Source organism: Neopelma chrysocephalum, unplaced genomic scaffold (genome assembly GCF_003984885.1).
Source record: "Neopelma chrysocephalum unplaced genomic scaffold, ASM398488v2 Primary Assembly neopelma1_23b, whole genome shotgun sequence".
NCBI lineage: Eukaryota > Metazoa > Chordata > Aves > Passeriformes > Pipridae > Neopelma > Neopelma chrysocephalum.
The window spans coordinates 13,980,271-14,008,189 of NW_020897692.1; the positions used below are offsets into that span (position 1 = coordinate 13,980,271).

At 36.9% G+C, this 27,919-nt stretch overlaps 1 protein-coding gene across 9 annotated transcripts in view; it reads right to left on the minus strand.

The window, feature by feature from the left end:
- The window catches only part of ADGRB3 (adhesion G protein-coupled receptor B3), a 478,342-nt gene that overhangs the window by 45,001 nt on the left and 405,422 nt on the right, over nucleotides 1–27,919 (minus strand). For all 9 annotated transcript variants that reach the window (XM_027698015.1, XM_027698043.1, XM_027698023.1 and 6 more), the window contains 2 exons: nucleotides 2,948–3,098; nucleotides 2,312–2,381 (listed from right to left, as the gene is read on the minus strand). In XM_027698015.1, the coding sequence (XP_027553816.1) occupies nucleotides 2,312–2,381; nucleotides 2,948–3,098 (221 nt within the window). The remainder of the gene's footprint in view (nucleotides 1–2,311; nucleotides 2,382–2,947; nucleotides 3,099–27,919) is intronic.

The following is a 27,919-nucleotide window of genomic DNA, read 5'->3' on the forward strand; positions in this document are numbered from 1 at the left end:
TTTAATAACTTGTATCTGTGGTTTTTTAATTATTTTCAGGAAATCCCTTCAGCTTCTCTATCTATATCACTATAAGTGTCTGTATGAAGTTCACATTTAGTTTTAAATGTAGAGAAATACAACTGTCTAATAATTAGGATGCAGAGACTGACAATCACAGAATTGGTTCCAGTGTGAACTATTCTGACATATACTGTACAAAACTGAGATCTGCTTCAAGATCCTTGGACCTTCTCCCTTTCCATGAATCTCTTCATGTGTGGGACTACAAGACTGGAATAAATTCCTCAATTTTCACTTTTAATGTTCTCCATTTGTAACCTTCATTTTCAAAATCGGCATCCTACAGACCAGTAATAGTTTGCAGCAGAACACACTTCTGATGGCAGCGTTTGTGTAATTGATTGCAGCCAAACAGGCAAAATATAGTGCAAGCAGTTTAAAAAGTTACACAAGTTCTTTAGTTATGGGAGAAGGGGCAGGACAAGCGCTCTGCTTTTACACCACCCAACAGTTGTCATGGGACAAAATTCTTTGCTGCCTTCTGGAGTGGGACAGCACATCAGCTGGTGATGGAGGAGAAATTGCCTTCACTGTTTTCTTTACGTAATTCTGATGTCAAATGCCAATAAAATATATTTGCAAATAAGATGAGAAAGCTGCGTTATGGTTCTGTTTGTCCCTTGCACACATCCATTTGTTCTTTTCTTCCACAGTACTGCGTCAGCTAAATTTGAAGTCTGGAAGAGGAGCTGTTACATATACAGAGACCTGCTCTTTTTTACTTTACAGGTTACCCTTAATGAATGATTCGTTGCTTTGTCTGAATATTTCAGTATATCCCCTTTTAAAAATGCATTCAGCCCAGGAAGGAAGCAGAAAGCAATGGTAACTAAAGCAAGTGCTCACATATGAATGATTTTGGTAGAAAATCCTGCAAGGGACAAAGTTACATCCCCAGTGGGGTCTGGACGTTGTTCTTTAGTGATTTGTAATTCTCACAGCCTATGTGGTTCTCCAGTCCTGGTTCAAGGACTAAATAATAAAAAAGCCAGCAAGATGAGCACAATAGTTAGAAAAAATGTCAGAGGAGTAGGTCCTCAATGTAACACCCAAAAGAGAAATAAGACGATTGTTTCACTTGCCTGCTTCAAGTGCAAGTTAAGCACTTCCATTACATAAGATATTCCTCATTAAAAAATTCAAGATGCATGTTGTCACCGTTTATAACTAAAAAGTTCAGTGGTTAGAGCTGGTATTCCGGAGGAGATTTGGTTTTGAATTCTTTCCCACCCAGTCCTGGAGTGAGGGCTTGAAGCCTCCCCTGCCATGTGCCAAGATGGTGAGACACACAGGGAAGGGAGAAGGAATCCTGATCTCACTCAATGATGATGCTAAGAGGAATAATTAAATATTCATTGAAGCAAAGTCTTGACCTAACTCATCCACATCTCTGATGAATGCCCTCATTAGCAGACTATGGAGTCATATTTCCTCTCTTTCTGTCCAGATGCCTATTCAATTTCTTAGCAATGTGAGGAGAGCTCCGAATAGGGCAACCAAAGGAAACGTACTCTCATACATAATGGTATTTGGAGCTCTCCACTGGCAGGAGGAAGGCTCAGCCCAAGCTCCTTCTTCCTCAGAAGACCAAAGGGCAGTCTTCTGTGGAGTGAATTTTCCAAGGTGCTAAATACACACTTGAACTATCCAGGTGGCTAAACAGGAAATGTATTGATTGAATGTAAATGAAGTACACAGATTTCCTCCTAGCTGTCTCTCAAGTAAAGCCCAGTCCAGGAAATCAGCTGGATAAGGCTCTCCAGGAGAGAGAGGCTGGATGGGAGAACTGTTTTTAGACGTCTGCAGGGCTTTGGCTCCAAACAGCTCATGAGTATTAAAGTCAAGGTACATGCTTGGTGCACAGAAACCCAGGTGCCAAAGAGACTCTTGCCAGTACAGTTTCAGACATGTTTAAAGGCTGGCAGAGGCTAGCCAAAACATTTAACATTCTCTTTTGTGAATCTATTAAACGTTAGGTGTCTAAGTGGACCCAATCCTCCGTGTTTCTTAAAAGCTTGCTATTTCAAAACTTCACAAGAAGTCCAGGATGTCTGGTGCTTTGCTGAGCTCCGTCCAAGACTGGCATACTGCTTTCTCTTTGTTCTTCTGTGGATCACTCAGTCACTCTTAGGCCAGTTCCGAGTGTGAATGGATACCTGTAGAGCCTTTAGAGTATGCCAGGCAGTTCCTGATGGGTATGACAATCCTGATAAATAAAAACATATTTTATCATTTCAGATTGACTTACTAGTGGGCTGTTCCGTATCCTTTTGTCTTGGTAAAGCCTATTGATATTGCAACCACTAATGCTGGCAATCCTGAAAAAAACAAAACAGTAATAATCATCAGATGCTGAGTAAAATATTGCTGTTTTGCCTGGACAAAAAAATGACAGGGCAAGCTAATGCAAAATGGTCACTTTTACATGGAATGAATTATTTAATGAAGCACAGTGCTATTCCAGGATTTGTTTTTCTGAAGCACTGGCAGGGAGGAGGACACTGTTTTCTGCCCACGGTGTACCACTTGGATGTACTTAAATTACTGGTATGTTTGACAGGTCTTAAAGAGAACTAGAAAGAGACTTCATCAATATTCAGAGAATGTTTTTTTCTTGTTTTATTTTGATTTCTTGATATTACAGTACTTTGTTGAAAATCTTCTAAAATTTTGTTAAAACATATTTATAAAAGAATGCTACAATATACACCAGCAGAGTTTGAGCTTGAGCTTAAGAGGAAAGGCTCCTTACCTACTTTTCTTTTTAGTAACATGCTGTCTGCTATCTTTCAGGTTAAATGAAGGAAATTATTATATTCCTGACACTGTTGCTGCATTAAATTTTTCATTCCAATGATTTTTAGGAATAATTTTACTGGCTTACCCCATCCAAGGCACAGGAAACGTTTCCTTATGAGCCGTGTTCTAATTTTTCCAGTAACAGCCATGTATGACTGCCACGCTTCTGTCAAAACCCAACAGAATGAAGCTAAGAAGAAGAAGTGTAAAAATGCGGTGGTTGTGGTGCAGATGCCCTGCAGGGAGCAAAGAGAAGCTCATGCTGAATACTGAGGGACACTCATTTCTCTTTTCAATTCAAAGAATTGTCATATTCTATCATCTTCACCTTTATCCTTAGCATCAATTCTCCCTTTATGATGTGGTGGCCACAAAGAGAGAGAGAAAGAGAGATGTTGATGGGGATTAAGCAGAAGAGGTTTTGACTTGTTTTCCCAAACACTGAATGTTCCAAGCAGGGACAAAGAACACAAAATAAATCATGCTAGTAGATTTTTCTCTACACATTTACTTTGACCAGGGATCATCAAAAAGCCATTCTGGTAAGTCAGTTGTAAGTTACTGATTACAAAATCTCACTAAGCTGAACAAATAAAATATGGGGATACAAATGCTCCTAATTGCCAGTTATATTTTCTTTCATCCATGCCTGACTATAAATATGAATTTTATGTAATAGATTTTTTTATTTTTTGATTTTTTTTTATTTCAATCTTATAGAACATTAACCCATCGGAATATACCACCTTAGATCTTTTTAGGCTGGTTTAAGTATCATAACCTTAACAATTATCCTGGATATTGTTTTTATGGGTATCAGTCATCTGTCATCTGAAAAGTATTTTGAGCACGTGCAATCAGCTTTCTTTTGTGACTGTAGCCCTTAATTAAACTTGACATTGCAGCTTACATAAATCAGCTTCTTGGCATAAATGATGATCTGCCCTCCACTGTGTTACTTAAAATGCCAGTAGCAGGCTATAAAATGCAGTCTGCATTGTACCCCAGAACCAAACCCAAACCAGTAATGTTGAAAATACCCTTAGTACAATCTATCACAATTTAAACCATCAAAATTACGTCAAGATTAAAGAAATCAAAACAGTTCACACCCCCAATATTAATGAGGCAAATTTATAGTTGAGAAATGTAGATATTACTTTATGATTATTTCTTTATGCATCATACACATCTAATAGCTACCTTATGCTTAGCCTTTTACTAAGGCTAGTCAATTCTTTTTTACTAAAATCCCAATTGAGCAAACTATTTAGGGAGAAAATATGCACCTTCCTAGTTATATATAGGTGCTTGCATATATTGTTGGATAAAGGCTGGTAGGAAGGATATGACATATATGACACCCATATATCACAGCATGCATGTTTTTTAGTTCATTTTCTATTCTTAATTACTTTAAAATAAATTTTGTTTTGAATTTTCAGTGGTGGTTATTTTCCCAGTTTCTTATCTGAAATCAATTGTTATGGTTCACTTCAATAGTTATCTCAAATACATAGCTGATAGCTGGTACCACCTGATACTAGCATTAGCTATTTTCAACCTCTTTCAAAAATTTATGAACTTTAAGTCAGAACTTAATGATTTCCTGCTGAAATTTACAGATGTGACAAACACCTTACCTTCTAATCCTGGATCAAATTGTCTATTTAAATCTAGGGAAAGGAGTTCTATATAATTATATGCAAGAGAATTATTGTTAATTTTAAGAAATGCAAGGAATGTAAACTGGAAAAAAACAGCAGATCCTGAAAATGCATTAATCATTCCATCCTAGGTTTTGCCACTAATTCTTATGTTCAGATGTCCCTAAGGTATAGGGATTCATAAAATCTATCCAGTTAAAGCCTGCCTAGCAGTATTTCCTGTATACAAACAAAAATCCCACTTATTTAAAATTAAAGCTTTGCAGTGAAACACACAATAAATATAACAGAAAATGCAGAAATTTCCTTCCTTTAACTAGCTGGTTCATATGTTACGAATTCCTACTACGTAACTTTAAATCGCTTTCCTATCAATGCTCTTGCGAAAGCTAGCATGTTCTGTTGCAGAAGAATTTGACAACAAATTTACTTTCGAGGAATATTAAAGAATCTTTTAGGAAGGAATTGCATAGGTAAAACATAGTATTACCCTGAAAAAAATATACTATTTCCCTTATAAATAATGCAAATACAAACATCTGATCTTTTTGGTGAAAACATTGCTAACTCTTATGGTTGACTTGAGTACAGACTGTAGGATTTAATTCATAATTTATTCCCTGTATTGAAGGAAAGATAGATGATTGTAATCTGAGACAAATGTGGACATGACTATTGTTGAAGAAAGAACTGTGATGAAAATGTTAATGATCATGTTGAGCACAAAATGAGAAGACAGAAGCAAGTTTTATGAAAAGTGATCTGTGCTCTAGCTGGAATATATGAGTGTTGATTATATCTAACCCTTCTGAGTAGCAGACAGGGGTCTTTAATGAACAACAATGGTAATTCTGTATCACTGATACGACAGCATATTTGCATCATATGCCATCAGAAACATGCAAATCAGCCTCAAAACATCACCTAACAACCACTGTGGGATCCTGATGACAGACTTGTGTGCTGGCAGTGCTTGCAGTGAATTCAGTCTCCCTCCTTCTCCAGCCAGAGAAGCAGTCCTGGCAAACAAAACCTGACCCCTCCCAGGCATAGCCATGGGTTCAGCATGGTTATCCAATACCGCACTGGAAATCTGGCTTTTATGTACTTCTTTATTCTTCCTCTTCGATAAATAAATAAGCAAACACCACTGTTCAGTCTGGGAAAGTGCGGTATCTGGGAAACCAATTTCCAAATAGGAACAAAAATTCTTTTTCACCAAATGTTGTTATTAAATGGGGCATTATGTCTAATTTTAGTGAGTATTTATTAACTTTTTTTCATTCTCACCAAGTCATGGACTACTTCCAATCACTCCCTCCTCTCCTTTTCTTCCTTACCAAGGACCATTACCTCCCTTCACCTTCCTGCACATGCAGCAGCATCATTCAGCAGCCTTGTGGCCCATCACTCACAGAGAACTACAGTATGTCAGCATTTAGGCACCAGGATATAATGGTACACATCTTCCCCACTGCTTTAGGAGATGTTTCTTATTTGCTTCTAGTTCTAGTCTATTAAAACTCACTGAATTAATTACATGTGCTGAGCACCTGTCAACTTGCAACAAGATGAATTTTAACAGCCTAATTTATTAGTTATTTCTTCAAGACTGAAATTAAGTCAACTGCTACTCTAACCTCCTCTTCCTCCCATTGCTCTTGCTCTCAGCTCCCCATATTTAATTATAATTACAAGTAGGGGAAGGGAGTTTTTTTCAGTCCTCAGAATGCCTAGTTTGATGAACTTTAATTGAGTCTCAGGTGTTTAGCTACCTGGAATATCTAAGTAAGACCATTCATCCCTTTTTAATAAACAATATACTATTGAAAGCAAGAACACACACTAGGTATCAAATTATTTCCTTCTCTTATACTAGTAAGGCACCCACTTCAAATGAGTGTACTGAAGCACAGCTGGGAAATGTAAAAACCAGTAGAAATTCAAAGCTACTTATTCTAGTAATTAATATTTTTAATGTAAGAATGATGGATAAGAGAACACATCAATTTTTATGACCTACAAAAGTAGGTCAAAAATGTAACCTTAAAATAAGAATTTATCAAAAATTTTTGAGCATCTGGCTGTTGTGTTTTGGGTTTTTTTTAATAGAACAGTGGGATTTTTTAATACTAGAGTGTTTTTCTGTTTTTTCATAGCAGCGTGAATAAATGGTCCACACAAAGACAAAGAGGGCTAAGTAAGGACACCTGATTTGTCTTGCCCTGAAACAGGTTCTTTTTCCTTCAAAAAACTTGTTGCCTGTCTCTGGGTTGTGATAAACAGTGTAAGAATGGATGCTATTGGAAAATAAACACGAAATTTGAAATCTGCATTGGTGATAGGAAAATGAACAGGGCTAAAATCCACTCAGCTGGATTATCTAAGGAAGTAAAAGTGAGAAGTAGTAGAAAATCATTTAAATAATAAAATTTCTTGGAGATTGAAAAAATGTTGCCCTTGACTTATCTCTGAGGAGATAGGCCTAAAGAGATAAATTAAATGGGTGCTAATTTTATTCTTATGATGTTGTGACCATGTACTGAGTTCACAAAGAACACTTAAAGACCATAATAAAGAATAAATGAAATAAAGGACAAACAAAACAAAAAGAATGCAAAGGGCATAGTAAAGAGCAGAAAAGTAATTCTATGACAAAATTGGTATATTTTATTGACTTCTTGTGACTCTCAAATCCTGAACTATGAAACAGTTTATCTTTTCCTTCTCTAAATCAAAAATATACATTCATAAAAGAAAATGTTGCTTATTATTCTTAATTTTATTTTTTGTTATTTCTTATTTTTAAACTGATTTGCTTCAGGAACAGCAGACACTGTCAGAATACAGGGATACAGTATATTGGTCAGATAATATTGAAGGCTAGATTAAATACTTATTTATGGAGTAAACTGCCATGATAAAATAGATGGAATTCAGAGACTGTGGGACAAAGAAGCAAGAACTGTCTTCTCAGGAGTGTTTTTCTGGAAGGAGGACATATTTTCAATCAGAAAAATATGGCAAGGGAGACTGTCTCTTTAGTTGCAAACATATTTGAAACTTAAGATCTTAAATGCCTGAAAAATCATAGCTGTAGTCTTTCAAGTTTCTCTTCCAGGATCATTAATATTACTGGTATCATAAAGCTCTGAAGATACCATTTAAAAACCTCGATGTTCTTTTATTTCAACAGGCTTAACTGCTACTAAAACCTCTTCTTCCAGCAGAGAACTTAGAAAATCTGATATTCATATTGAAAATAGCAATATAGTGGAAATAATTGTACTAAAATAATGTTATTTGCTTTTTCAACTAACAGCTATGAAACTGTTTACTTTAATGAACTCACAGGAAAACTTCAGGATGTTATAAAAATCTTTTCCAATGTCCTTAGCAGTTGAAGGCTCAAGTTGAAGGCTTCATTACATTGTGTTCTGGTGTCCGACATGATAGCCCAAAATAATTAGCATTTGACTTTATGAGCATTTGTGTGATGAGCTATGAACAGTTAATTATTATACTGCACAATTCTCTATGTGGTACAAGACAATGTGAATGGTAGCCTTTATTTGGATTTTAAAAGCAAACTATTTTTTTAGTACAATAGTAGTAGGTTTTGAGTAGTTAGGTGATTTCCCTCGCAAAGATAATGAGTGACAAGTAAGGACACTCAATTTTTTGTACTTCTACTCAATCATTTTTTTGCCCACAACAAGCAAGATTGCCTTTCTAGCTTCTGATAAATAGCATGTAATCTGGCTGTAAATGACCCAGCTGTTTCTGCAGTTTCTTTGGTTTAGTTTACAACTCTATTCTCACAAAGGACATCTTTATCATCAACAGCACTGCAATCCCAATTTTTTTCAGTATCAAGTGTAAATGTTATTTTTGGTTTTGGTTTTGGTTGGGGGTTTTCTGTACTCATGTGCAAGTTATCACAACAGTTGATAAATCTTGGGACCATTTCACATGCCCAGTCTCAAGGTGCAGTATAATTTTTTCAATTATTTTGATTTAAGGCTTTTTTTCCTTTTTAAGGTTCATTTTTCTTTTCTTCTGGAGTCTGTCTTTTTATCTGACACTATAACTGCAGTGATCCTAGTGCAATACTGTGTGTCTGAAAGCAAACTGACACTTCAAAATTGTAAGTTTTCTCTGCATTTGTGCTTTCCATATACACTTTAAATATGTCTCCTTATTTCACCTAAAGTTTCTCTAGATACTTTACTGACAAATTCAGTTCCTGCTCCTCTTTTACCAACATTGACCTCAAAGGGATTTCTGGATATCATCTCTCTGTGAGTAAAGCACTCACAATCTTTTTTGATGCTTACTTATGAAGATTAGTAAGAATGTTTCCCATTTTTTCCCAGGCGCAGGGTCCAGCAATAGAAGTGCTGTTCATATCTGATCCACTAAAAGTATATGGACCCTTCTTTTTAGCTTCTGCCCTTTGCAGTTACTTTTCTTCAAAGTTCTCCCTTGATAGCTGTCACTTCTATCAGCCATATCAATAACCTCTGCATTTAAATCTGATACCATATAGTAGTACTTTGGCATCCCTCAGTTATGTCTGTAGAGAACTGCTGCTTTTCATTCAAATTAATTCCTCTGCTAGTCATTATTCTTCTCCAGACCTTATAATGTACACAGTACAAAATCATTCTATCAACTGGATGCGGAACAATAGCCTGCTGTCTTTTGGGGTGGAAAAGAATTCCTTAAAGGATCTTGCTGCTTTTCCTGTCATATGGCAGAATGTCCATGCTAGTAACAGTAAAGGTATTTTTTATTCATTGGCATGTGCATAAATTTTTAGTGAACTCCTTGGCACAGTTTTGACCTGGGCCAAAAATTGCTCTCCCAACCCAGGCCCACACACAGACTGAAAGAAAGCCTGGGCCAGGAAACCTGTGTGATGGTCAGCTTGCACACAACTGTTTTCCTGCCCTGGAAGGCTCAGCTATAGGGATGGAAGCCACGTTTTGCTAATTTGCATCGGAACTATAGAAATATTTGTGGTTCATTTTGGTTACTAGGTGGAATAGAAGCAAGAAGTTCAGCTGAATAATTCATATTATGCTCAGCTATGACTAACATATGAGACAGTAAAATTCATTTCGTGTTTATGGCATTCTCTGGAGATTGTCAGTGCAAAGCGCAGGTTTGTATTGTTTAACTCAGAATTGCTTTCTTGGTGGCATGCCTACAGTAAATTGAAAGCCAGGTGGAAAGCAGTTCTCATATGGTTTCCTTACACTCACACTCATTTTAGTCTTCCTTCTGGTTTGGATTGTTATTGCCATGTTATATTTAAGCAAATGAGCTCTCTACAAGCAGTATCACAGGATAGGTTACTCAGAGGCAACTTAATTTCTTCGATTACAAAACCTGGGAAAGAAATCTCTTTCCTTTCTGCCTTTGTGCTGTGAACATGTATATTTTTCTGGGCAGGTAGGAAATGAAGGAATAGGATCCTCTACTACAGGATTAATTCAAAAGTGAGTGGAAAGACTCCCATTAATTTAAGTAGACTTTATACTGGGTGTTACACCTATAGAATAAGGAATGAAAGGTGCAAGAGCAGAGGCTTGTGATCTTGCTTCTATTTCTAAGTGTTTTAAATGTTTACAAAGTACTGGATGAATATTTTTCTGGTAAGTGGATATGGCCTACTTCACATCACGAATTCATTGTGTTGGCTTTGATGTTAAACACTTTAAACAAGGTAAATGTCAATTTTGTCAGGACAAAATAACTTAATATATTTTAACAAAATAACTAACTGTAGCCTCACAGGAAAGGTTTTTGAAGTTCGTGAAGCTCAGATCAGCAGGTTTTCAGGCAAATATAAAAGAAAAATAAGAAGCCCTTTAAAACTCTGAAGCATAAAATCAATTTAAATACAAATTTTTCAATTCCTTCCTGACTAATTAGTCTCAAATTGCTATCACAGTGTTGTAATAGTGATTTTTCACTGTGCCAGAGGACACGCTTTCCTAGTTGTCTTCTTGTTTGTTTTTTTTGGTTGGTTGGTTGGTTTGTTTGGTTGTTTTTTTTTAAAAATCCTTTTGACCGTAAAGTGATAATGCTCAGTTTAGGTAAAAATGTGGAAATCACCTGCATGCTTTGTTAAAACAACTTCTTCATTACTGAGCTATTGAAGAATGACAATTAAAAAATTAAATTGAAGGTGATGCAGCCTTGAAAAATTGATTTACAAAAATAGCCTTGAGAGGTTTTGCACTACTAAATCTGAAAGATTTATCATTTAAAGATGGATAAAATATAGACTTGTGCATAAAATATAGGTTTGTGTTCTGAATTGATGGGCAAGCAAAATCAACCTGGTCTATGAAAACCATTGAAGAATTCAAGTTATTAAATTAGTACATCATTGTGGGTAATAGCAATATAGAAGCAGAACTGAAGGTTCAGTGTGAACAGAAGGGACTGGATTGATATCGATGAATGCCCAGTTTGGCCTGAAAAGTCTCTGTAACTGGAGATAAGACAAAAAAGAAAATGCATGCTGTCTGTCAGAGTGGTACTACTGGACTGTCAGAAACTTGTGTTTACTTGGTTATGCAAATTAAGGTATGAATTATGGATAAATAATAAAAAAGCTTCACTGATGTTATTAGACTTTGGTTTTCAGGACAGTTGTTTTTCAGGAACTGTTTTTAGGTTCTGAAAATTCCATATTGCTTTAATTCTAATATATGGAATGTGCAGTATGCTCTCTTAAATGAAGACAAATGCTCTTGGCAGGTCTGAAGAGATATAATAATGAGACAACTGCATTAACATGAAGCAAAAGTTGTTTGGCTGTAACATACAACGTGCTGTATAATCATTTCAGTTTACAACATAAATATAGCCAGCTTTTTCGATCTCTCTTTGGTTTGTTGCAAACAGAAATATTTGTTTGCATTAGCTATATGGCTATACCTGTTTGGAGAAGAATGAAGAATACAAGAGCCAACAATTAATCAGAATGATGACCAATCCATGCTCCAAAGGTCCCAAGTCCTCCTAAATTTAATTTATTTGAAATTTCACAGTGAGAGCTGTGTGAGCAGCTAGAGGCAATGAGTCCAGGATGGGTATTGAAGAGGTGGCTGAGCTAAGCACAAGGGTTACACATGAGTCAGCAGTGATTGCACCTAAAGCAGAGTGGTTCAGAGTTCAGTTGAGAGGAATGTCCCTATGGAGTTCTGAGGAAAAGAGGACGAGATGTCCAGGTACTGACAAAGGCAAGGAATTGAAGAAGCTTCCTTGAAGAGATGGTATAACATAAGAGGGTAGCAGAATGGATTCAAATTTCTACAGGAGGATCCAAATGCAGCCAATGGAAACTGATGTCCTGCTGAAAAAAAATTACCAAGAAAAGCCTCCATTGGGTGGACAGAAAATACTGCCTTGTGTTGCCACTCAGTGCTATGTGGGTAAAAACTTACACAGTGCTACATGGGTAAGAACCTTTTCTTTTAGGAAAATGTGATTGTCACTTGAGTATTTCTACTATTAAATCAGATCATCAGTTTGCTCTATTTTAAATTTTGATCTTATTTGCTAACAATAAAATTGCTGTAATTTTAGGGAGTTTCCTCAGCAATCAAAATGATGACTAGAATGAGAAGTTCAACAACAAATCCTGCAGTTGCCTTTCACTTAGTCTGATGGTGATGATTATAATCCTGCCATATGAAAACAGTCCATCTTCTTGTCTGGAATACTGGTGTCAGCAAAGATTCCTTCTCTGCATATCTGAAAGAGTTTCATCCCTTTACATGACTGACTGAAACCACTGAACCAGTAGCTTTGCTACACTATTACAACAGTGCCATTTGTCACCCATCTTTATTCTTTTAATGTTTATTTTTTAATCATAGTTGTATATGTATGCCTTAACAGTCTATAAAAATTAATAATAACAGAAAAAGGATGATTTTGCGTCTAAGAGCACTCAGTTTTCAGCGTGCCTATTTTTCCTTCAAGGACAGTGTCTTCTATGATTAGCAGTATGGAGACAGTGAGTAACGGTCCCTTTTGAGAGAAGTACTTTAAGTCCAAACCAGAAATAATCCATGAATGGGAGATAATATCTCCATTATTGTGGAAATACAAAGTCTTCTCATACCACATAACTTCTTTTATATTTCAAAAATAAGAGATAAAGCAAGTTTTTTAAAGATACGCTATAGTTACATCTATTTGTACTTGCTAAAAAAAATGGATGAGAAAGCACTCACTCATCCTGCATCCAGCTGTAATGACACAGAATATGTCTGTATCAGTAAATTTCTTTGTACTCCAAAATAAAGTGGCCACATCCAAACAGCCTGCTGTCACTGGTCCCTTGCCAGTTCCAGCTATCCCGAGCACAGGGCATTGACTGGGATAATACTAGCTAGTGTAGGACGAACTAATACCAGGAGGCACGCTAATGCATCCAGAACACGGATGACTTCATGCCAATGCTTGGGGTCATACCCACCTACAGAGGCATGTAGAACACTTTGACTTTGTTCTCTTACTCAATAAAACACGTGGTGGGCTTGAGCAAATGTGGTGGGCTGACCTCAGCCAGCAGCTAAGCACCCACCCAGTCACTTGATCACTCCCCCAGCAAGATGGGGAAGAGAACCAGAACAGCAAAAGTGAGAAAAACCTGTGGGTCGAGATAAAGACAGTTTAATAAGTGAAGGGGAAAAAAAAAGTGATGCAAAGGCAGTCACTCACCACCTCCCACCACCAGACTGTTTCCCAGCCAGTCTCCAAGCAACAGCTACCTTTAAAATACTGTCACCAGTTGTATTGCTGAGCATATTGTCATACAGTATGGGATATCCTTTTGGTCATTTGGGGTCAGCTGTCCCAGCTGTGTCCCCTCCCAGTTTCTTGTCCATCCCCAGCCTACTTGCTGCCAGGGCAGCTGAGAAATGATCTTGCTGTGTAATCACTACTCAGCAATAGGCAAAACATTCACTGCATTGGTAACACTCTTCTACTAAGAAATCCAAACCACAGCACCATACAGGATCCTGTGAAGAAATTTAACTCCATCCCAGCTGAACCCAGTATGGGAACCTAACACTGAACCCAAATGGAGTGTGTGTGTATGTGTGTCCCCACACATGCCTATGAAGAGAGGATAACAGAGGCTTTTGAATCAGTATTCATACAATGTATAGACTTACACATACAAACAGGCACTTTTTAAAAAATTATTGCAAATTAATCCCAAAGTTGTTAATGGGATACATATGTGTATGTATGTGATTTAACAATTTTTACAATTTCATTTAGTTGAAAACCCGATTTTCTTTTTTTATTTCATAAATATGTATTCTTTTCCTGTAGCCTTAGAATCTGAGCACACATTATCGCAGTTGAAAAGCAAGTGGAGGCAGAGTGACCCTTGGACGTCTTATGCATTGCAAAACAGTGTTTTCAGCAGACAGAAGACAGAGGAGACTGTTTTACAGCTCTATATCAGATCTTGTCAACCTACGTATGTGAGAGTGAATGCAGAGTGAGGGGAAAGAACAGAATCCCCAATTTGGGCAACTGGCAGTGTCCTAGTTCAGGTGTAACACAGTAAATGCAAACTTAGTATACAATAGCATCATGAATCAAATTAATTCCTCTTATGGCCATGATAATAATTTCTAATGCCTTTATTGCATTAGCCATGGGTTGTTCTGGAGGCCATCCATTTTTTTTTTCCACTTCATGCAGAGATACACATAATGGCAATGATGCTGCCTCATCCTCATGTTTAAATTATATCTGGAAGAAAGAAATTCCTAATAGAGGGCTTTATATGCAAAACATTACTAAAAAATAGGTTATAAATTTAGAGTCGCTCTAAATACAGAAGAGGGAAAACTTTGAGTAATGATGTTTTTTAAATTATAGTAATGAAATCTCAGTGATTTTCACATAGAAGAAAGATTTTATAGCAATGGATTCATGTGCACACTGAGGAAATCAAAGGAGGCAGCTTCTGGTCATTTTATACTATGGCTACTGGGATGGTGGGTAATTAGATAATCCATGGAAGTTGAAAAAGAAAAGCAAGAGTATCCACAACCAGAGAGAAGAGGTTGTGACCACACATGCATATGGAAGTTTGATTAAGAATGGGAATGAGAACAATAGGTTAAAAAGCCAACTTCTACACTCAGATAATATTTTGACATTCGTTTCCTTTCATCACTTGCATAAGAAAGCAAAATGTCAGGATTTTTTTTGTCTTTTAAAAGGTGAAACCACTTGTGCTGTTTATACTTTTGCATTGTCTTCCAGCAAGGAGGAAATTCTGTGTGGTATCATATTAAATCAGTTCTCTTTATCTGCCATGTTAACCCAGTAGTATAAAAGGTTTAATATTTATGACAAAGCAGTATGGAAACTTTCACGATGATTACGTTGGCATAATTATAAAAATTTGTGAAGTTGTGATTATTAAAGAAGAACACTACGAAAACCTGCGTGTTTTAAAGAAACAAAGGAGGAAATGGTTTTGTAGAGCACTCAGGTGCAGCAGGAGTTATAACTAGTAAAGGCTTCTCTATCATATTACTTTGAGCCAGATTTCTTTATTAAGGAGAATAGCAGGCTTTTTATTGGCCCTGGCTTTCTTGCCTGTATTCCACTTCCCTCTGTTTCTTCTCATGAAGCCACAGAAAAAGTTTAGTTGAGTTAGTCCACACTTGTGATGTAAGGTGAGGTGAATTAGCTTTTGTCAACACAATCTGGAGAAGAAGCTGGGACATTATTATTGTTTAGATAGCACTGGTTCCTCATAGATACCAGCGAGCACAAGGTTCATCCTCCTATATTCTCTAAATACATTCTTCCTATGGGAGTCACTGTAAGGAGTCTTGTGAGGACCCAAAGCTCTCTGCAAGGCCTCATATCTACTGGTTGCACTTTTGTTTAAGTCCTAGGGACTTAAGAACATGAGTTTCCTGCTGGGAACAAAAGAAGTTTCTAAATGAGGAAGGAAAAATTTTGCGGAGGGACACCGGAGAGTGTGCACAGCGATTTCAGCAAGATGAACTACAGAGAACTGGTGCCTAGCAACATGATAGCTTTCTCCAGGTGGGCATTATCTATCCTCTTAGATAATGCTTTCCAAGGAATTTGAAGAGCTTCCTATTAAAGATGCCTACAGGAATAAAAGAATTACAGTGTCTCAAAGTATGCTATTTCAGGGAGAAGGAGGGAGCCAGAAAGTCTACATGACCAGTATGAAGGCAATCATATAGATTTCTGAGCTATGGACATCTAAGCAGCAACAAGAGAAAGAAAGAGGTGTACAAATCCCCTGTTATGAACACTTGTTTAAAACATATTTTATTCTTGTATCATATCAGAGAAGATGGCCTGAGATTCCCATAGTTAATGGGAGCAGCTATTTAATCTGCTGCTCCACTCAGAACAGTGGCCACTTACACACAGAGAGAAAAGATATGAATGCTTTGTAAGAAGCATTGTATTCTCTAACAAAGTGTATGAGATCACTGTGTGAATGAACATACATTTTACCAAAGAGAGGATGGACTTACATAAAACTACACTTTTATTGCTTTTAGTTCAGTGTTGTGAACTGTATGTGCTCTGTGCCTGACTCAGGCTGCAGTCTCCTTGAGAGAGGAGACCCTGGTGTTCTCCTTCTGTGTTGGTTCAGAGCCCAGCACTCCAAGACACCTGATAAACGTGATTGCCAATAATACAATCACTCAAGGCAATGCCTTGACAGAAGTTTAATTCTTGTAGTGTCTTTACCCCAGGAAATTTAATACAGCTTTGGGCATAAGTACATCAGTGAAAGTCAGGTAGGAAAAGAGCTTGTTTTATATATTAGTCAAAGGGCAAGTATAATTGCTCAGTTTACACAACTGCTAATTTATCTTCACCCTACATATCAGAAGAAGGACTGATTTTGCAAACTACTTACCTGAATCTATCATTGCTTAAAAAATTACTCATGTGTTTCTGACTGCTTCTTGTCATTGATTGTAGCTCTAGTCAGCTTTAAGTGTGCTGCTATTTCCTGGTTCTTTCCTCCATTAATATTACCTTCTCAATCCACACTAGCAATATAGTTTCTAAAGATATATTGTTTTTAGCCCTTGAAGTTGGTAATGCTGTGATGGCTTTATGATAAGTGATTGCTGCTAATTAGTTTAGAACTAGTGTTGTATCAACTTCATCCAGATGAAGTGGGTATTTTGCAGCTTTTTTCCCCCTCTCCGGTAAATAACTTTGTTATTTTTAGCCATTAAAAATATTTTAAAAGAATATTTTTTATTCTACATTTATTTTGCCAATTGTAAGACAGCATTTTGTCTATATGTGGCACAAAAGGATTGGTTGATTCTACTTACATTTAAAAAAAAAAACAAAACTCTTGTAGTGAGAACACCCATTTTAATTACTCAATTGATCTCAATAAACTACCACCATACACATTTCAAAACTTCCTCTAACAGTTTCTTATGCTAAATCCCAAATCATCTAATATTAAATTTTCAATTAAATAAATTGCAGAGATTATAATATTTGTAAGAAAATTGCTGGTGCTTAAAAATATAAGCACATTCTGATGAAGTTGAAATGATGACACTTTGGCTTGTATCACAGCACTCTAGTTTTCGCACAAAACATAACAGCCAACAGGATGCAGCCGATCATCTGCAATTTTGTCTAAGTGTTGGATACAAATGAATCAGTCTCATCTGTGGTGCTTTTTAAAATTTACTTCCAGTTATTGTGAGTGACTGTAAAGACAAACAACTCTGCCCAGGATACAAATAATGTGATTTGCATTCAAATAAAATGTTAAGTGTTAGATATAGGATGCTCAACATATTATTTCATTTTTATGTCATTGATACACCACAAAAATTGATATGTGGAACTCAACGCTTTAGGATTTGAAGGTAGCCAAAGAAATAAATGAGTTTAAAGTGGATTAGAGAATAGGCTGACTGATGGATGCTTTGGATGGAGTCCTGGCTCAGAAAATCTTTAAATTGCTGACTGCAAAAAGTCATGAAGGCATATCAGAGATAGGATCATTCATTCCCTATTACTGTAGTCTTTCCTGTATGTCTGGTTAATGTAGACAGCACAGTGAACTGTGCTGATACTGAACTGAGCTGATACTGCTGTTCTTATGTTCTAAAGATGGCAGGTAGCAAAATTATACCAGATAATTTTAAAAATCAGGTCACTTCATGAGGCATAAGAATTCTTCCAGTGCAGAGAAAATCCCTTTCATTTACACAGTTGTGAAGAACAGGCACTGCTCTACTGTCTGTTTACTCAAAGGTCCAGATCCTCCATAAAACTAATCTGTGCAGGTAGCCCAGACCAGCACCAGTTGCTTTCACTCCTACACTGCCCAGGAGTATCATCTCCACTTCATTATAGCCATCACTCTTCAATTTTAGCTTTTTTCCCTCCAATAAAGAACATAAGTTTTAGACCTACTGTTTGTACATTAAATACTTTGATTTATTATAGCTGAATGGGATTTTATAAAAACAAATTTTCTGTACTTTCATACAGATTTCTTTTTCTCTATGAATTTAATGGCCTTTTGAGGCAGTCATTTTAGCAGTTCTCAGGGTATAGTCCTATTTCCTGCTTGTTTGTGGGCTTTTTTCATACAACAGCAGAAGAGAGAGACAAGGATATAGTGAGCCAAATAAGGAGAGCTTAGGTATGAAGTCTAATATCAGGAACCACTTGTTAAGGTACTGAAAATGTGTAAATCTGCCAGTACAGTCAGTGAAACAACTAGCTGGGTGGCTGGCCTTGGACAATTATTTTATTTTCCTGTCTGTATTTGTCTCCACGAACTATAAAACAGTGATAACGACACATACACCACTCTCATCAAACACAGACTTGAAGAGACTTGAAAAATTATATATCTATGCATATTTGGAGTAATTGGATTGTAAGTTGAATGTATCTTTCTTTTTTCCTAGTAACTTTTTCTCAAAGAAAAGTAAAATGTTTAGCGGGATGTATTTGAAATATCTATTTAAGGGAAAGGTCAAATATAAAGCAAACAACCACCTACTCTTCCAAACTCAACAGGTGTTTGTATGGGGACATTGTGTTTTATCTTTCTATCAATATCTGTCACTCAACAGAATAATGCAAGAAGGGGAAGAGAGATATAGAGATTTTTAAAAAAATCTAAACAGGCTAAAAAATGTTGCCATAGAGACCAATTCAGATACTATAAAAATAGTTTCATGTATTGTTGATATTGTCCTTTTGATTTCTGGTATTCTACCCGACTGAAGCAGACAGCCTCAGCAAGACGCCCAGAGTCGTCAAAGGCAAAGTAACAAATCCATGAAGGATGTCCCGGGTTATTTTGAGTCTGTGGCTATCTGCAAATTTGGGTTTAATTACTTGATTAAAAATCTAGTAACATAGCTCCTGGAAGTCAGGCCAAGAAATTTGGCTCTTTATAGCTGTTTGGTTTTATAGGAGCTTCCTGGCAATTCTATAAATTCTCTTCTTTTAAAATGAAAAAGAAAAACTGTAAATCACTCCTCTGTCCCTTCATAATCACTGGAGTATTTTTCAGGAACAAAGCTGCTGTGCTGTTGTTTCAAAATTATTTTGTGTATATGCTTATATTTTGGGGTTCTGGTTTATTTTTGTGAGTTGAAAAAATAAGTAGCATTCTTGAAATTGCTGGCTGGTGATATACATCTCTCATAGTCTTATTACATATTTGTAGCAAGTAAAAGCTATTTGGAAGTTTAGGGGTTTGGTTTTTCTTTTTCCTGTTTTTTTTAAGCAAAAGAACAAATTGATGATCAGATTATTTATTTAGGATTAGTTTTCTGTTAACAGAAATATTTGGTTTCCCATTAAATTTTAATACAAGAATCATTGGCTGGTCTTTCTTGTATGTGCTAGACACATTTCTTAAAATTCTACTTTTATAAAGATATTTCTTTTCATTTAATTTTTAAAACAAGAAGTTTTTAGGACAGGAATGCCTTGGTCACTGAAATAGACATCTTCAGAAAAACAATTCTTATAAAAATAAAAAGGAGTAGGATGTACATGTCTGCAATAAAAACGCACAACTGAGACTAGTAGCTGCACTGCTTCCCATTTGTCTTGTGGCTTAACCCCACTAAACATGACCAAGTGAGCATTGCACTTGTTTAGTTTATCCGAGCCATTGGACTGGTTCACCTTGTTGTAATCCCATTTTCTAGCCCCTGTTTTGAAATTGATATGACAGGCATACTTATACATCACTTCTTCCAGAATTGAGAGATCTGAGACATTTTCTTTGTTGTGTTAGAATTATATCTGCTAAAATATATTGATAAACTTTAATGAAATAATCTTCCTAGAGCAACTGAAACTGAAGGGGCCAGATCTTTGCTCTCTCTGTGCCTTTTTGTAGTGGCAAGGGAGTTGTTCACCACGGGAAATTTTAAAGCCATAATACTAACAGACATTTCATCCTCTTTGCCTGTGGGATTGAAGTTTGGAGAAGGAAGGTTTGCAAGGCTCATCTGGCCCCTGCAGCTGGGCCTGGGTTAGAATTCCCTGCTAGGTACAGATGGGTTTGAGTGAAAAGATCACCCTGATCCGCAGCTTTTGCCCATACTGTCTGGGCAACAGATTTGTTTTGACTAATATTTCTGGTGTTGGAAAATGTCAGTTTGATCAGTAGAAATAAGCTGTGTCTTTATATCAGCAGGTGAAGCAGTGGTCTGGGCAGTGGTCTGTGAAGTTTTTCAGAGGAGAGGACCCTAAACTGCAGAAGGATGAGGACCATAAGCAGAAAGAATATCCCCATTTGAAAATTTTTTCAGCTGAAGCTCAAATATTAGGCACAGTGACACAAGGAGTGGAAGGAATCATACTGTCTACATTGCTGAACACTCTATATGTCCCTTCACAGAGTGTCAGTGGAAGAAAAGGTTACAACAAAATACAAGGGATTTTTCATATTAATAGGCTAGGCAGAAAGAATGTTAATTTGATAATGCCAAATTTACTTGAAGGTTCCAGGAGTAAGAGAGACAGGGGGAAAAAAGAAACAGCTTTTAGCTGCTGCAGTTCAGTCTTGCTGAACCCTGCAAAAACAGAACATTAAAAGCAGGCACTAATAAAAGATAAGATAGCTGGTAGCATCAGAGATGCTAATTTGCCAGCACAGCTTTATTTAGACCCAGATCTCAACTAGGAAAAGTGAGGTCTCACGAAGCCTTAAAAAATAGCAACACAGTTTACATGTTAGCAGCAAAAGAGGAATTTTATCAGGCAATATTGAGGAAAAGAGAAAGTCACAACTGTGAAGAATTAACGGAAGCCTATCATGGAAGTTGTGCATTTGTAAGGACACACAGACAAGAACATGTGCTGTCTGTAGCTCACTGGGCATTAAATTGAATGTCAGTGACCAAGAGACAGTCATGTTAGTGAAGGTGCCTGGCAAATCCACCTAGCTAAAGAATCTGTTTTATTGTACATCTGCATCAAAGCCCTTGTCAGGATGCCATATATCTAATGAGTGTTGGTCATGGACTTTCAGCACCTGAGCACCCCTACAATAATCATTCAGACCGCCTAACTGTCAGTGTCTTTCCACTCTCCTTAAGCAGAACTGGTTGTGGCTCAGAGATGGTTTCATCCAGAGTTCTAAATATCTGAATATATGACTAGAATGTGTACATTTACACTAGAGATGTTAACAAATATGGTAGATCGATAAATGCAGATTTGAGGTCCAAACAATGGATATGTCTCTGAATGGGATTACAAATTGGGAAATTCATAAGCATGACACGAATAAAATGGAAATTAAGATATTTTCTGACAATCCTTTACTACTAAGGGTGTTTCTAATTTAAGACAATACCTGGCTATGATGAATAAATGCAGAAACTTTTACAAACTATTTTTAATTCTTACATTCACAGAGTGACATACATGACTTTAAAAAGTCAAAGAAAAATACAAAATAAAAGAACCATTTTAATCCTATGTCTTTTTAGAGAGTCATTCTATAACAACAGCAATGTTGGGCACAGCTTCTTGTGATCAGCATGCAATAGACAAACATCAAGTAGTTGGAAGAAGACCATGCAAGAGTTATGGTAATGTAAAAACTCTTTACAGAAATTGACTGAAAATCTGAAGTGAAAAAGGAAACAATTTTGTCCCCTTTGCATTTTAACATTGAAAAAAACATTAACACTCATTAGACTTCAAGATTTTGACTAATTTTTCTTCAGCACTGAACACAAAGGCAAAAACACTTATGGTAATGGCCACTATCCACTGCTTAAATTAGGCAGCTACCAACACAAGAAGAAAAGGCTTTAAAGAAAGGTTTTCAGGTCTACATTGACCTTGACTGGGAAAAATATCATGATCTGACAGTTAATTTCAGCAAATTAGAGATTAATAACTAATGGACTACACCTGCCAGAAACCTGCCAAATTCTGCCAAGGAGGGAAGTATTAGTGAAGTCAGCATTTAACAAACTTACTATTGTATTGGAAGGGCTGAATTGATTTGCACACAACTGATAGCCAAATTTTGAAGAGGTAGCACTGTCAAATCCATATTGTACTTCAAGAAGAGATCTCTTCCAAAACTTGAGTGACACCAGGATACAAGCAGAGTCAGTGCACCAAGAAAAATAATCTATGTGGTAGCTTGTTCTAACTGAGTTCGGACACCAGGATAATAAGGTGATGAAAGTAAGCAAACAAAAAATATACCTTATCAGATTCTAGAAAAACTCTTTGAAAGTGGTGTTTAGTGGTTTTAGTGTTGTTATTTTAGACTTTAAGGTTATTGTTTTGTTTGGGGGGTTATTTGTCTTCTTTTATCTGTTTTGGCTTTTTCCTAAGAAGAACATATTAAAATTCCTGTAGCAGTGACTTTGGTAGATATATCAGCTTGATTACAGTTTCAAGACCTCATCACACGCACTCAAACTAAGTCAATATTTTCAAAATTCAGACCATGTCTATACTAGCAAGCTAATAAGGGATAGGCTATGGGTTCAAACACCTGATAGGTGACTATCCATACTGCTGGAATACTAGCATGATCATTGCCATGGTCTCTGCCAAGCAACACCGTTCTGCACAACACTCATCATACTCCTCTGGACAGCATAGGCCAAAAGGTTGTATGGTTGCAACCTGCTTCTTCTGGAAGGCAAGAGCTTGTACATATTGCCCTCAGGGCCAGAGAACATTTCCTGGACCATTTAGTTAATTACAGATGTACAGACAAAGCCACAGTCTCTGGAACCCTTGTAACAAAACATGGATCTTATTTTTTCTTTCTGAAAATATTTGATTAATGCTTTCCTTACTGTCTCAAAGCTTGATTTAGAATCCAAAATTTTCAGAAGGTTTTCTATGATTTATTATTTTCCTCAAAAATATCTGGGCACCTATTATATGAAATATTACCAATAACATCACTCCCTGCATTTGTGAAGTAGGAAAAATAATAATTCCCCCCACAAGCACTGTCAGGACAAATACAGTCCCAGATACTGAATGATGAGAACCACATAAACTTTTATTGAGTCAGAGGATTTAAGGGAATTTTAAGTCAAAGACCAAACTAAATATTTTTACTAATTATCACTAATATCTTCATGGAAAATGTTACAAAAAGAGACAGCTTGCTTTGTACTTTTTCTCAGACAAGCTGTCAGAAAATAATGTATCTCTATATTTCACTTACATAATTTAGTAGATCATTTTTATAGTAAAAGACTTTTATTCTTTTTTAGTTTTTCCAGATTCAGCAATATCAACATCTTGCCCTTGTATTATCTGTGTGTAGTTCAACTAAAGCTGTAATCTTTTCAAATATTCTACTAGTTGAACTTCTCTGGCCATTGCATGCCTTAGTACTTATGCTTTCTCTTCATGAATAAGCACTAAATGCCTTTGTATTTATACATATATATATATATACATAAACTCTTGCTTAATATGAATGCAAAGTGGGAGTAAATACTGTTGTTCTGGTTTTGTGGCACTTAGACCCTCTTTGCACAGGAATAAATGGTTATGTCAAGTCTTCAACAATAAAGAGTCAAGCCCTTTTTTTAAGTCTTCCAAATAACTCTGTGTCAAATTTTTCACAGTGTAGTACTTTCAACTAAAATGTTTTGGATGTCCACAATGTATCTGGCAGATCCCTGCAGTTTAAGAAGACCCTTTGACATCCCTGCACAGTTGTGAGATTACTACAGAATTAAATAGTGTTTGGGAATATAGCAAACCTCATTGTCCAAATTCTTTCAGTTCATTATTGTTCACAACTGCTGATGTTATGCAAAATGTATTAAAGTACTAGTACAAAGCAATTAGACTGGAATACTATGCAAAAGCACTTTCACCTTTCCTATTAAAATATCAGGGATCAATTATTCCCTTATTTCACTTTAGATAGAACAAAAAACTTACATGAAAGCAGGAAAAATTAGATCATCTAATTGGAAAAAGCTTTTGGTAATGTATGGGCATTTGCATTCCATGGACAATTACAGAAGCTTCAATATTGAAAAACAGACATTGTTTCTACAGGTGATGATTCAACGCTAATAAAGTCATTCTAGGTGCAAAGTGATGGGCAAGATGATATCAAACAAAAAATCGAAGAACAATTATTAAAGCCTTATGCAAGCTGTTGCATGTAAAATGGTCTTAAATTCTGCAGTATTCTCCCAGTCTGAAAGCTGTTGTCCATATTTGAAATGAATGACCAGTATCAGTAGCAACTCACAAAAAGCAAGAGAGCAAGCAAGTGGTGATGAGAAGACCAAGGATGAACTTCTCACTGATGCACCTCTGTGCACCTCTAGATGCCTAAGCACCTTTAATAATTTGTCTTCTCTTCAGAAAATCTCTCCTGAATTACACACCTAAATCCCCCTCTTCCTAGAGGGTGAGGGTGTTAGTTTGTGTTTGCTACAAATCCGTTTCTCCATACTGGTCATGGACCACAGTTGTGTCAGATGGCTCTTACACAAGGCAAACAGGAACATCATTTCTTCTTCTTCTACATCAGTTAGTTTTGCTGGTCAAGCAACTTCCCATTTCAAATTACATTACTGTCTGTTAATGAAAAAGTTTACTGTACAGTAATGGAAAACATATCCCCTTTGTTACAAATGAAGGGCAAGATGGCTTAGTCAACACTAAAAGGCGCACTAATCAAAGTCACTTGGCTACTCCTGTTATTATTATTGGGTATGTTAGGCAAATACAGTTTCACTGCTGCTTCACCCGATATTTGTATCTCAATTGTCTAGAATTTTATATTCTCTATTCTCCACTGCATAAAGGAAAATACAGGCTTGCCTTGAAGACAATAAAAATTGATGTCTGGCTTTGGACACTTCTGATACTTTTATGTTCTCGGGGGTTTAATAATGATTTAAAGCTCAACTATAATTCTATTTGGCTTTCACATCAACATTAACTTCTTTAAGTTGAATTTATGCTTTTTGCTGTATTTTTAATTACCCTTTCTTTAATCTCTCTACGTTTTATTTAACTTTTAATGTTCTATTCTTTCCTTCATTTCTGTTACAGCTATCTGTCTTCTCTGCATAGATTCTTCAGTATTGCCACTCTCATTTTTTTCCTGTATTATCCTTTTAGCCTCATTTGTCCTGGGCATACTTCTGTCATAAAAAAACAACCTTTGAATTCCTCATGGAAATCTCAGGTTCTTAATCAGTGAGGGAAACAGAAAAGAAGGGGTGTAGGGGTGTATTTGGATACTTGTCTAAAGCTTCATTCTGGAAAGATGGATTTGTGATTTATGTCCTATACAAAAAACGTATATTTTACCACACAGGGGACATGACCATAAGCAATCCAGTCCTGTAATCATTAAAGAAGGACAATACCCTGTCACTCTAATATTCATAAAAAAAAACAAACTAAGGCTTGCAAATTCTGCTGCTAGGTGCTTCTTGTTCTATGTGTTATTGTATTTTCTCCACAAACCAAGTTTCATGAATGATGGATAATACATCTTTGCACTGAGTGCCAAGTCAGCTAGTCAATGTGTTGGTACTCTTTCTGTTTTAATGGTCCGCCATTTTATTTTACATTGTCTTCCCCATTTACACTTGAAATGCATGCGCTTCTCTGCTGCATTCTCACTGAATAATGCTGACATCACGCCATGTTAGACTTCTTTCAATTATTATGATAACCTTGCAACTTAGGTAAGAATTTAGGTAGGAATTTAGATTGCTTCTTTTCATCTGGTTTTGGTTGCTTCCTAAGTATTGGCCTGCCTTGTGGCTTAAATGCTAATATATGTGATGTGCTTACATTGATAAAAAATAGGAGGAAAGCATAATGGTGCCATGACCTTGCCTCACACTTAGAAAACTTGCATAAGATATTAGAAAACTGCACAGATAAATGGACTTTTATCTAATAAATTAATTATACTGTTCTGAGATTAAATTTCTCCTTATTATAGTTGTGCAGGTTAATTGATAAATCTACACAAATGCAAGAATCAGATTTTATTTTTTTTCCAAAAGAAGTCCTTTTAGGACTCTGGATATACAGAATTATAATGAAACGCATAAAGATCTTCTTGGGTTTAAAAACGCAATAAACTTAAAGCTTATTTCTTTAAAAAGTTAAAGTTAGTAAGTTTGCTTATTGATCAGAATAGTCTTTTTAATACAACAGAGTGTACACAACACTTTGTAATGAGGTCTTTAGGAAATGATGTAACTCAGATGCTGTAGGATAAATGGACAAATGAAAAGTGAAAAAATACATTATATCATGCTCTGTACATAGTAACTCAGCTAAGCAAATGTGGACAAACAGAAGACTCTCCTTTTTAAATTTTTATATCTAAAGGTGGGGAAATAGCGTTCAGAGTTACTTCTACAAGAAAGATAAATACTATTTCACAATTCTTATAAATTTTGGCTTTTGTGTTGTAAGGCCGGTACTAAGAAGTACTTAACATGATAAAACTTCAGAGGCAGCTATGATAAAGTCATTAAAGTATTAACTGATCACATCTTTTTCAAGTGTATATAACACAAATATTGCTGCTCCCCCATCTTCCCCTCCTGCCCCTGCCAAGAAGACCCACATTCACTACTTAATCTATAAATGGTGAGCTGTGAGGTTTACTTTTCCCTCACCAGATGAAACCTGAGCTAGTAAGACCAGCCTGGAAAATCTTTCTATATCACCATTTCCAAAAGACATATTATAAGCATTGAGTTTACCAGTTTTAGCTTACATGTTACCCAGCTGCCCTTAGAGGCCTAATCAGCTGACCAGGAGGTGGAGCTGAAGTCACCTCCAGGAGATTTAAACTGCTGCAGGGAGCGTGGGAACAGGGATGTGGCATGTCAGTGATAGTGTGGCATGTGGCAGTTTGTGTAGCAGTTTGCAGAGGAAGGGCACAGCTACCCTCCCAGCTCTCTCTGGTGGCTTGTGAGGTAGGTTTGTGGTGTGTGGCTTTCCCCCTCTCCCCCCACAACTCAACTCCACCCAGCAATGGTTTCCAAACAAGCGAAAGCCGAAAGCCGTTGCTGCTGCTCTCAGGGAGAGTGTGCTAACCCAGACAGAACTCCCGAGGAAGGACGCAGCTGTTCAGGTCTCTGGCTGCACAGAGCGTCTGAGCCTGGCGTCAGTACCAGAGGACAGTGTGAAAGATGCCTGTGTATGATGCAAGCAGGTGAATGATTTCCTGTGCCTGCTGACAGAGCTCAAGGAAGAAGTGGAGAGGCTAAGAAGTATGAGGGAGAGTGAAAGGGAAATAGACTGGTGGAGTCGCACCCTTTCAATCCCAAAAGAAGTCCAGCAGGAGATGGTGAAGCCCTGCCCCTCCTGCCATCAGGGAGATGGAGCAAACCAAGTAGATGAGGGGAAATGGAAACAGGTCCCTGATCGGAGAGGTAAAGGAATCCCCTCCCGACCCCCATCACCTCCCACAGTTCCCTTAAAGAACAGGTATGAGGCCCTGGCCCAGAGAGTCAGGCAGAGGGCAGTCAAGAAGAGGATCTGTCTGGAGGGTCTCCCAGTTCCACCCCATCTACTAGGTGGATTACAACCACAGCTATAAAGGAAAAAAGAAGGGTAGTTATAGTAAGTGACTCCCTTTTGTGGGGAACTGAAAGCCCTATATGCAGACCGGACCCATCCCACAGGGAAGTCTGCTGCCTTTCTGGGGCCCAGGTGAGGGCTATTAGTAGGAGCTAATCTGGTCCTCTGATTATTATCTACTACTAGTGGTCCAGGCTGTCAGTGATGACATTAATGTAAAGGTACCAGGGTAAGTA